The sequence below is a fragment of the Pygocentrus nattereri genome, chromosome 5 (genome assembly GCF_015220715.1).
Source record: "Pygocentrus nattereri isolate fPygNat1 chromosome 5, fPygNat1.pri, whole genome shotgun sequence".
Lineage (NCBI taxonomy): Eukaryota > Metazoa > Chordata > Actinopteri > Characiformes > Serrasalmidae > Pygocentrus > Pygocentrus nattereri.
The window spans coordinates 40953226-40965513 of record NC_051215.1 but is presented as its reverse complement, the minus strand read 5'-3'; the positions used below and the strand labels follow the sequence as shown (position 1 = coordinate 40965513).

Here is a 12288-nt window from a genome sequence, read left to right as displayed (position 1 = left end):
AAAACATTAGTCATCACAGAACTCTGTACAGTGGATATCTGATATTTCACAGTGGTAAAAGTGATATAGGTGGTGGAAAATAGCACTTTAGCACCACCAAGTGGTTAAAACATGAACACCATTCACTTTTTTCTGCTCTTACATTTCAGAGAGCGAGCTGCCCGATTTAAACAAAACTGTTTACTGGTGATGGTATTAAACGTAAGCCAAGAATGAAGGTTAGTGCAGGCTTTTCGTGGTGGGGTTTTGGCGGGGTTTGATTTCAGTTTTTTAAATGTTAACATGAGGGAACGCGCACATACAGCCATAGCCTGGCCTGTATCTAAATCTCAGGAATCTGCTGTCAATACCTGTCAGTTTTCGTTTTGTGAGCGCGGTTATCAAAGGAACCAACAATTTTACAGAGTTTTTCTTTTATTAGTAACAAGCTTTTTTAGAACAAGAATTAAGTTGACGTTTTTAATCCCTTTGTCTTTGCTGCCTTTATATCAGCTGCTGCATACTGTATTGTAGGGTGTCGATGTCTGTCATTAGACTTCATACATATTCACATAATGCATGTATTATATGCTCTTTATATTATATAATACATTTAACAGCTAAAATATTGCACACATTGCTTGCACACTCATTTTGTAATGTGGTTTTAAACTAATAAAGACACTCTGCTGATAGAGACCATTTATACACAATCCACCTGCTCAGGAAAGTGTCTTCGGTCACATCCAGCGAAGTTCTGCGTCTCTCCGTTTGAAAACCAGGCGCTAGGACACACCCATTAACCTAACTTAGACAAACATTTAGAGACCGGTAACGCTTAAACCAGAACACTTCCACTTTCCCAGCTCTCGCTTTTAGTTTTATGTAGTTCTCTGTTCAGATAATGGCCTGAAAGGCTTTCTCCTTTTACATCATCATCATCACTTTTATTTATATAGCGCCTTTCCCATGCTTTAGGACGCTTTACAATCAAAGAACATAAACACATTAAACAACAACACATTAAGCAAAATGATAATACAGGTAAACATTCAAGTATAAACGGAACAACGAAAACACTGAAAACAAGTCTTTAACAGAGATTTGAACGAAGACAGAGAGGTTACACTGGGATGCTCCTCGAAATAAGGTTCGGGATGCTTTGCTGTGGTTTTGAATATTTGTCCTGGTTCGTTCGTATCCTCAATGTGTTTGCAGTTTATTCGGAACAGTTAGCAAATGTTCTTGCTTAGTTCAGAGATTTAGTATGTGCGCACGGCTTCTTACGGGATAAGAAACTCTTCGCCTCTATGTGTGTCAGTTTTAGATCCTTCTGGATGTTTATGTGTGTTATTTTGCGCGTTCATGCTAACTGACGCTACTCAGCAGCAGAAACACTGAAACGCGAGGCGGGAGTGGCGCTGTCCAGGGTCCTGAATCGCTCTGCTAATGAACGGGACAGTAGCTAACAGCAGATGTTGATCGAGACTAGATTAATTGGAAGGATTAGAAATGTCTGTATTATTACGTCATCTGGGGAAAGTGTTGGAGTCAGTAACTCGGGGGAGCGGTGCAGGTAAAGTTTGTCATCTGGAGGGCAGGTTCGTTCTGAATTTCAAACGCTACTCATTATTATTATTTTCTGGTTGTTATTATTTTTTTTCCTCAAGTTTATTCCGCTTAACGCGGTAGCAACCATATCTAGTATTTACCACAGTCTGCCAGCATAGGCGAATGGCTGCCCCAGAAAACCTGTTAGCCTGTTGCGGATCTTCCCGGTGCCATTATTTTTAAACTGTCTACTTCCATTTGGATATGACCGCGTACACGTTCCGTCACTTGTGTTATTATTGTTATTTTTATTATTACCTCCACAACGCCATTCTCAGCTTTAAATCTAGGTCTGTTTAAATGAAAGAAAATAGTTTACAAATATATGAGTTGCTTCATCGCGGAAGAGCAAACTCATATATTTTGATACAGCCTTTGAAAATCCTGGTTTGTTAGAATTTTACTGTAAGCATAAATAATCATAATCATAACAGTAAAAAAAAGAAGAGTGTGATGAATAACCAGTTTTGTTTTGCAGGCTGTACCTGAAAAAAAAATGTGACTAACAGAAAGGATCAAAGTGATACATGCCCATCTCAGTTATGCCAGTTGTACATTAGGCTACTTTATATTGTCAATATTACGGGAGGTTAAACACAAGCACAATCAGATAATTTGGTGTAAGAAACTGGTCTCAACTGAAGTCACTGCAGAGCTAATGAGACCATTTCAACAAGAAAACGAACAAGTTTACAAATGTCAGCAAAAGAGCTCCACTGACAGCTTAAAAAATAAATTTAGGTTATTGGAAAATATTTAAATATGATTTTTTATGTCACTTTAAAGTATTGAAAGGTAAAACTTTAAAACCGCTGTGTTGCAGGCAGCATCACTTCACCACTCGCGGTTGTTCTGCATGTGCGAACGGCTTTGGTTGCATCTTCGAAAGCAGAAAAAAAGCGCGCTCTCTCTCTCTCTCTCTCTCTCTCTCTCTCTCTCTCTCGTGTCATAATATATTTAGGCACTAGAGGGGGCTTGGACCACGACTGATTGGTATCATAACAGTACCAAACCTGTAAAGCGCTCCTCTTTCGCTTTTCAGGAGATATGGGATAGTACGCCTGTAAGATTACACTTATTCTACCGGCGTGAAATAAATTCACTCGCTTTCATGGACTTAAAAAGGTACGCTTTTTAAAGATACCTTGCGTGGTCTTTTCTATATGATTCAGAGCCCTGGTGATTATCCTAACCTTGTACTACACGATTAATTTTACTCAAATTTGGCTAAGGCTTATTGGCATATTTTAGGTACCTGCTTATATATGACCAAATATCTTATTGTGGCTTATTTTATGTGTCTAATAACGCACCTGAGTATGCCATACAGATACATTTTGTGGACTTTCCAATTTGAAATCTGAGAACATAAAAAGAAAGCAAGCCTGTGCAGCAGGCCTGCAGATAAACGTCCCCAGTGTGCTATCTTGGCCTCCTCATTCATCATCATAACTACCGTTTAGTGTAAAATTAACAACGACTTAACTATTATAGCAATAAACACGGGTATGCATTAGCCTCTACCATAAATTGATGAGTGCTTGACAGATTCCACAACCCTACACGTACGATGGGCATGTGTGCTGCTGAAACTTGTCTGCTTGAATTAAGGACGGTGAGATGTAATCATAGTATCACAGAGCTCGTGTGTATGTGTTCGATTTAAATTCAGAGACAGAACTGCGCTGTTTTAAATCTCTCTCTCTCTCTCTCGCTCTCTCTCTCTCTCTCTCCGCATTCACACCACTGCTTTTTATATAAGAACCACCAGTACTCACGTTTAATTTTTTTCCCACAGACACCTAATCCCTTTGATTATATCTAATACCTGCCAAACCCCAGATGGCATGCCCACCCATCGCTCAGTGTGATAATGCCATTGTGGAATCTACCCATTAATATTAATTTTCAGCCTCTGAATCTGTCTGAACTACTAAAGCTTGAAATTTCTTCAAAAAGGCAAGCATGACTTACTAGGGATTTTTTCAGATAATTTCCATTCCGCTTCTCTTTCTTTCCTTTGAGGTGAGACTCGTATTCACTATTTTGGCTTAGGGTGGTTAAAAGCTTCCTTTTTTGGTCTTTGAAAACACACGTCGGTTCCCTGCAGAATTTCACTTTAAGCAGCCTTTTGATTAAAATGTTTATCGCCGTCAAATAGCCTATTGGTTTCAGGTCCGAGAAAATCTCGTTTTAATGATCTCTCTACAGTAGTCGTCCATTTGACTCCAGGCCTGTCACTACAGGCTCCGTGCCTTCAGCACATCCCGCTTAATTCCACGATTGTAAAGCAAAGGTGTAATCGAGCATTTGTCACGGGTTTCCACGCTGAAGTAAAGCTTGTTCAGTAGAAGCTTTATTCTTGCCTATAGCCGTCAAACCGATGATGACGACGACGACGATGACGATGATGATGATGATGATGATGTTGGCAACTTGATCACAGAATTGCATGGCACATTATTTAGAAGGAACAGCAAGGCCAGACTGATTTAATTCAGTCCAGGAGGGTCAGTGCGGGCACTATCAGTTCCTAACGTCCTCGCTCTCCATCTGTACGAGGCCCAAACCCTCTCCATGGGGCCTTCTGTGTTCAGCAACGTCCACTAACAAACTCAAGTGTTTTGGGCGCGCGCATACAAAAACAAGTGTTTACAGATGAACTAACAGCTAAATGACACAACGTGTATTAATGCTGAAACGGCGTGAATGATTGGCGTCGTGCCCCCCCCCCCCAAAAATAGGAAATGTTACTCACTGTAATTTTACATATTGGGATAAATATGAAGGAGCCTTAGTCTAAATGCAGCAATCTTTACAGTGAAATCACTTGTAAACAACAGTTTGCAAACCGTATAATTAAAACCTTCAAATATTACCCCGAGGTGATCAGAAAGTTGTATTCAGCTATTTATGAACCCTAAAAGAAATTATATACATAACAAAGTTGTCTAAATTCACACCTGCACGCGTGACTTTGAGCGCAAATAATTCATACACTAATAACGTAAAGTAGAGACATGAGAAAGCTGGCTAGGCTGCTTTTAATAAGCTGATAAATCCATCCATCCAACAATTCACACACTACAAAAAGTAACCTGAGTCTTTGCATTTCTCTTTTCGTTTATCTTTGTATGAACTAGATAACTTTATGTACATATTGAGCAGCCTGTTGGTATGATTCTCACGTGTCTCTCACTGTATTTGAAAAGAAAGAATGACAAGCTGGAAGAAGTTGTGCACTTTCTTTAAATAATTGTTTTTGCTGCACGTGAAACAATCTCCAGCGGGACACACAGCTCCAAATAGTTTAATAACGAAAGTAAATCACTGGGAAATTAAAAGTACGAAGGCGAGGTCGGTGGCTGGAACTTTTGGATCATTTGGCCTACATGACATTCAGACAACTTCGGTGGAAATTTGGCTGTGATTTAACATACTTTCATTTGAGAGGAAGGTATTGTCTGGCTATGGCTGAAAGAGAAGTGTATGAAATGCAAATACATCATGCGCTGCAGAGAAAAAACAAGGTGGTGAAACAGAGGTGCATAAAGGAGAGAGAGAGAGAGAGACAGAGGGAAAACGTGAAGCATGAAGAGGATTCTGCGCTGAGCATTCCCACACGCTAAATGCGCACGAGCGGCCAGTCGGTCACTGTGTCCGTAAAGACGTGCCCGTGACTCAGAAACGTTTCACGGCGATTTTCTGGATCATGACATTTAAACACACAAAGTAAATGTTGGGATAAAACGGGATCCATTACTTTGCATGTTTGATATTCTTTTTAAGCATAGATCAGTCATCGGTCACCCCCCCCCCCCCCTTCACACACTTTCTCTTTCTCTCTCTCTCTCTCTCTCTCTCTCTCTCTCTCTCACTCACACACACACACACACACACACACACACTTTCTCTCTCGCACATACACACACACGCACACACACACACACTCTCTCTCTCTAACTTCTCTGGAACGCGCGAAAAGCGACTGGAGCATGCCTGGCAGTGCGCTATAGGCGACATGGACGCTCCAGTATATTTGATGTCGGTTGACTGGAGTATGATGGGCTCAGTCCCGCTGCCGTTTACAGGCAGAGCTTTCCTCCTTCCCGCGCAGGGCTTTGTCTGCCTTATGCTCTCAGTCCCCGCAGGAGGCGTAGCGCTTCATCTGCTTTGATCAGTGTCCGCCTAAAGGATCTGGGCTGGCGGGAGAAAGAAAGAGGAAACGCGGAGAGAAGTGGGAAAGTGTGCAGGTCAAGGTTAGCCTTGTTCCCTTTCTACACGATGCACGGCACGGTGTTTCTATATCACAGAACTAGCAACTAAGTCGGTTGAAGGTGTATTAAAAGTGTTATACATGGTCCGTCACAGCCCCCTACCTGTCCTCCAGGTTCCATTATCAATGCGAAGCCCACATTTTATAACGCAAAACGCTTCTGCATTCTATCGGTTTGTTACGCAAAATTTCGCGCTATTTTCAAATTCATGTTACCCTATCGCTTGTTTAATACGGCGAGGCGCAGAGGTTATGACAACAAACAAAACATCTTCCCAAAGCAGTTTCTAAACACGCCTTTCAACGTCTCGCTTACTGAATGCAGCATTACTGTCACCAGCACGACTTCACAGAAACACCGTGAATCCTAAAGTCACATTAATCACATTAACCACTCTCCCTGTTGTCTGGACTGTTTTCAGTGTAAGAAGACATGTCATTCTACTGTCGTGCGATACTACAGTTTATAAGCACATTGACGCATGAAAGCTGTTTAACAAAGTTCACGAGGTTGCGCCCTTCGCGTCTCTGCACCACGTTGTCAACACGATTCGTCCCTCTGGCGTTAAGGTGGCTCTGTCCACTCGGTGCCAGCTTCTGCCAAAAGTTTCTGCCACTTCGCTGCTAAGCTCAGAGAACTAACCCGCGCCAGCAAACCAATCGACTCTTCTTCAAAATGAAAGACACCAAAACAGCGTAGCCTGTAAAACATTGTCACTCACTCACTGACCACACCTTATCTCGCAGGTTCGTCTTTCCATCCCAGCTCCTCTCACTCTGAGTCCCTCCTGCCTCTCTCCCCTTCCCCGCAGACTGGCGCCTGCTCGTTCTCCCGTGATTGTGTGCGCAGCCTTGTTAAGACTAGTCCTGCTTCAGCTACTTGGCGGGGATGTGTCTCTCTTCCTCCCGCCTTGCGTGTGCGCAGCCTACACGCTCCAAGCCTCTTTACGTGGCGTTATTTGAAATGTTTTAAGCATCTTCTAGTGGAATCCGCGTGGAAAAGCTTCCATACCCCCCCCCTCCCCCCGCCGCCATTCTGACCTGAACACAGCTGAAACTTATTAAACCCCAGCCCCCTTTGTAGTGGGCTGCTCCCATCATATAGTCGTCACTGTGGTATGGGTTTTAAAACTAGGCTACACTTGTGTAGTATTTAAGTCCCACCTACATCATTCGGGGAAAAAAACTCTGTCCAGTTTTACTTGACGGATGTCGCTAATATGTTTAACTCGTTTTGGGGGGTTTCTGTGGCATGGCTCGGGGACATGAGGAGCTCTTCCGATACGCTGAGACTCCATGCCCTGGTGCGGAACCTGTCCGTCTTGTTCACGCGCAACCTGATCGCTTGTTTTTCAGCGCAGGTTCGTCGTCGCTCAGCGTCCGTTTGAACTCTTATGTTGAACCACGAGCTGAACGTGCGTTTCAGCCGCTGTGTTCGTACTCGCTAGCCCTGGTCAATGTCCACTGAAGCAGCTTCTATTAAAGGTTCCTTTCCCCCTCCCCTCGCATAGCGCATGTCCAGCCCCCCTGAATCTCATGGCCATTGGCTTTTCGTGGTCCATGTTCCTACGTCCACCCCCTACACACCTACACACACACACACTGCACACTGCTTTCATTAAACTCTCTCTCTCTCTCTCTCCTCTCTCTCTCTCTCTCTCTCTCTCCTCTCTCTCTCTCGCTCTCTCGCTCTCTCGCCTCTTGTCCGGCCCCCTGATCTTTCTGTCCATTGGCTTCTTCGGGTCTATTTTTCATGTCCAGCCCCTAATGAGTGTCCATTGGTTTTGTTATTTCCACTCCCTCCTCCCACTCCCCGGCTTTGCCCTGCCCATGTTTTGTATGTCTGTGTCCATCCATCTCCTGACGTTCAAGTTCGCAGGGACGTCACGTCCGCACTTGAACTTGCAGCTCAGGGGGGCTTTTGCCATTTTTTCATCTCTCTCACTCTCTCTTTTCAAAAAAGCCATGACGGCTATCCCACAATCCATCTTCCCAGCGCCATCTTTCTATTATTTCTAATTTATTTTGGATGTCAAAGGCATTGATGAAGATATTTTCTCTGGAGTCTCCCTTCTAACCCGGCTCTCCCGATGTGAACCGAGCTGAAAGCCACCACCAACCACCATGTCTCGCCGCAAGCAAGGCAAACCCCAGCACTTAAGCAAACGGGATTTCTCGCGTAAGTACAGCATGTGTGTGTTGTGTCCTCCTTTCCCTCACCTTTTCTCGGTCTCGGTGTGTAACATGCAGCAAAGGGGAAAAAGATATCGAGGAGCGAAACCCGGCGAAGGCTCACTGGACAGTGGACAGCGAAGACCGTGGTCAAGTGGACTTCACTAAGGAGCGCGGCGAGTGTTGCCGTTCACGAAAGAGCAGGACGCGTACCTTCGTCTGCTGAAAACTTTTTCGCTTTCGTCCACACACCGTCCGCTGAAATTCCAAAGAAGTTCAGAGCGCGATTTTCTTTGTAAGCACGTGCATTGGCTTCCGTGCCCCCGTCCGTCCGTCGCTCTGACCACCTAAGACCCGTTAAGGTGCCGGACTGTGGTAGGTATGCAGCTCCAGCCCTGGCTCTTAGCGCTTGTGTTGTGGAGTAAACCGTAGCTCTCGGCTGCGAGCGATTCTGGGCAGGATTTCCCCCCTCTCGTACTATTTTTGGAAGATTTTCAAAAAGTGGAAGTGGATTTTGATTGGGAAGAAAAAAAATCTCGTGTCCGACTGTTTACAAGCGCGGCGTGCGCGGTGCTACCCACCGGCAGCAGCGCTGCAGCGGAGACACTCACCGCGTATTTGAAACTAAGCTCACATACCGGCTCAGCTAGAGCTTTTATACGTACAGCGGTGTTTTTAAAACTTTAAGCGCTGCTATTTGAGACAGAAAGCACGTTGCCGACTGTGCTCGAGTTGATGTCGAGGAGCAACAGGAACACGGCCAGACTGCTGGTGTTCCTTTCCCCCTGTTTTTAACCCATACTGCATGTGGAGAATGTCGCTTTCCGTTTAATTAGGCATTCCTTCATCACCGTGGTACTGTAATTTAACTTTTTAAAACAGACGTTCGCCAAAGCGTTTTAAATGTTAAAACCAAAAACATCAAAATGTTTTCGGAGCTCGTTTTTTACGACTAGACTCCCAAAAAGTGTCCGCACGCGCTTGGGGAGAATTGCGTTGTTATGCAAAGTCGGCCTATTTCATATCTTATAGCCCCATAAGCATGTTCAGGAATATGGCGATGATCCTATACGAAAGCTCTCAGTTATTGTTCTTCTCATGACTCGTTTTCTTCAAACCACACCGAGCTCCAAAAGCTTTCGGCTCCCCTTTACGTGATAAACATGCTTGACACAAATCCCACGTTGTTGTAACGTTGTAACGTATCGTGTAACATTATTGGGTTTCCCCCCCACACACACAGGCTGTTGGGTTTCAGTGCCGTCTCCAGGTCGCACGCCAGTCTCTCTCTCTCAGCCGTGTGTGTCAGCCGTCGCTAGGAGGCACACTACGATCAGAAACTGGAAATGAACTTGAACCTGATCGATTTTGCCGCCACCTCTATCTACATATTTGACGATAGGTTTGTAAGAGAGGGAAACTTGTTATGCAGACCTGCGGCCCATTTCACACGCGGAACCACGTGCGTTATTTAGTGGATTTGCAGGTGAAATTTTAAGAAGTAGGTTAATCACCGTAGAAGACACACACGTTTAGATAAACTTGACAACAAAACCACATTGAAGCCGAGGACATGGCTTTTACTGTCAAACAGGAGTCGAACGCTGGACAGTGGCTACTTTAATTCAGAAACAACACTGAACACTGTAAACTGAGACTTCAGTAACAAGTATTATGATTCTGTTACCCATTCAGTCATTTTCTCACATCATATGCGATGTGCATATATGAACAGCCAATATTTGTGTTTATATTTTATTTTTCAATTTTCATGATCATTCCTCGAGCTTAATATGATATGAGAAAAGTTGGGAAATAATAAATTGCAGAATTTTATTCAAGTGCGTTTTCAGGCCATTACAGCCTTTCATACAGGCTCCGGGCTGTTTAATTGGCTTTAATTCGATTTGGACCAGTTTAAACGGTTCTTTTCTAAACACTTCAACTCTGGTTTGAATGGGCTGTCTTATTTAGTCCACTCGGTTGCAGTTCCACTGCAAGGTTTATAGAAAGATGAGCTGCTTATTCTCTTATAATTTGTATGACAGCGTAAACGTGAAGAGTGAACGTATATTTATCAAACATTTTTAATTACTGGATCCAGGCGATTCCCATAAGAATCCATCGCTGTCTGCATTATGAGAATTAGTTATATGTTTAAGTCCAAATACAGCAGCCAGCTGCATTCATAGATGTACATTTTAATTCATCAGCATTGGAAAGAACTGCGGTTAGACTGTGGGGGAAAAACAGACCTAAGAAAATGAACGGCAAAATGAGGGAGCTCCTCAAAACTTAATATTTCTTTATGGTTTAAGTTCCCCTTTAAAGCGGGACGGTTTTTTTGCCTGTACGTGGTGAGAGTTAAACGTGTTAATCCACGCAGGTAAAATCCAGGGCGGTACAAAACCCCCCGCTGTTCTCCGGAAAGTGCCAGCGTTTAAAGAGTTGGGCTACGAACCAGCCGGGTTTCAGTCCGTGCTGTCGTTTTGTCCGCGATCAAGCACACATGTGGTGAACGTCTGGGTTCTCAGTATGTGCTTCGGCATGAGCTAAAATCGTTTAGCCTCATTCTCACAAGAGCTGAACACCTTAAAACAGAGAGGGGAAATCAAAATCCGCCTTTATCAGTCTTCACTAACTAAAATGAGAATCTATTTTTTGATCCTCTGCGGTTTTAAGTCCATTAAAGTGTGAGATTGGCAGCTTAGTAAAGAAGGTCAGGATGCTTCGTACTGGAAACTCACAGAAACACTTCGAGTGCGATAAGCACTAAAACACTGCTCCTCTTCTCCACTTTGGTAGCACGTAATCCTGTGTTACCTTTTTCTCCAGCTGGAGGAAACTTTATCACGACTAAAAAAAAGTGTAGTCACCGGTGGTGTGTGAGGCATTTTGCTGGAGCCGTTTGGTTATGAATGAAATAAAAGTACCGCGCATGATCTTGCTTTAGCTTTGGTTCGTAGCCTACATGTCTGTTAACCACGTCCAAATGGGGTTTTCTTCACATGTGCGTTAAAAAAATCACATCCAAACTTGGAGAGAAAAGAAAGAACCGTGAGTTGAGTGGTGTTGCGTTGCACTGTACTAAATGCTGTCCATGCATGAAAGCCTTAGCAGTGAATTTTTTTTAGCTTTTATTTAAAACTTTAAAATACCAGATTTTAACTCTAAATTGAAATATTCTGTCCACTGTAATATTGGTTAATTGATGCAAATCTTTCTCCCTGAAGGAGAGCACAGCAAATTACTTTTTAATTTGGTAAAGATGCCATTTTTTTGTGCAATTTAATGATTTCATAATGCTTGGATCTATGGAGAGGGTCCAGAAGAGGGAATTTGAAGGGGAAAATGAAAAATTGTCCAGTTAATGAGTTAATTGCATCAAAGACTCTTTGCAGAGAAATTCTTGTGTCAAGATAACAATAATCTGTAATATTTGGTTGATCTGAATTCTCTTTCAAATTGGTTGTGTTCATCTCAACACCCCTAATCGCTAATTTTCTCTCTGTCTCTGTGTCTCTCCCTCATTCCTTGTGTCTTGCACATCGATGCTTCTTGTGAGCAGCCGAGCCGCTGTCATCTGTGGTCTCAGAGGAGAGGCAGGAACAGCACGGGCTGGTACAGGTCGCTCCGGAAGGGGACCAGGACCTGCTTACTTGCGGCCAGTGTCAGATGAACTTCCCTCTGGGGGATATCCTGATTTTTATTGAGCACAAACGGAAGCAATGCAATGGTACCCTGTGCATGGACAAGGCAGTGGATAAACCCCCTTCACCTACACATGGTGAGCTGAGGAGAGCCTCCAACCCTGTAGAGGTGGGAGTCCAGGTCACACCGGAGGATGATGACTGCTTGTCAACATCTTCTCGAGGAATCTGTCCTAAACAGGAAAACATTACAGGTAATCACAGCCCAGAAGGCTCTTTCAAATGACATGGCACTCATTAGAAAGTGCAGTAAATGAACGGGGAGAGATTTTGTGTCCTCGGTTTCATGTCTTGTATATGTGTGTAGGTGGGTATGTGTGCTCAGGATGTCTGCGATGCATACTTTTTGCGCTGTGAAACTGAGTGGATGTGTAGGCCACATATCGCACACACATGTTCTCTCTTCGTGGGGTTTCTCGTCCACAACTCTGGAGACACATATCAGAGTGTTGAATATTTACGAGCTGTGGGGTTGGAGGACTGGGGGCTTATATATCATACCATTGCATGACTCTGTTAGAGCATGAAGATGAAGGAAAA

The 12288-nt window shown here is 43.7% G+C and overlaps 1 protein-coding gene and 1 long non-coding RNA gene across 2 annotated transcripts in view; one reads left to right on the top strand and one right to left on the bottom strand.

Moving 5' to 3' along the window:
- Positions 1-4598: 4598 nt before the first annotated feature.
- On the bottom strand, positions 4599-7381 carry LOC119263517. Its single transcript, XR_005130326.1, has 2 exons — positions 6602-7381; positions 4599-5792 (listed from the first exon to the last, which is right to left on the bottom strand). It is a non-coding gene; the product is annotated as an uncharacterized LOC119263517 (long non-coding RNA).
- A 350-nt stretch (positions 7382-7731) lies between these two features.
- Positions 7732-12288, top strand: part of bcl11aa (BAF chromatin remodeling complex subunit BCL11A a) — a 52090-nt gene continuing 47533 nt past the window's right edge. Inside the window, exons 1-2 of the mRNA XM_017696503.2 lie at positions 7732-8045; positions 11607-11942. Coding sequence (XP_017551992.1) covers positions 7991-8045; positions 11607-11942 — 391 coding nt within the window. The 5' untranslated portion in view covers positions 7732-7990. The remainder of the gene's footprint in view (positions 8046-11606; positions 11943-12288) is intronic.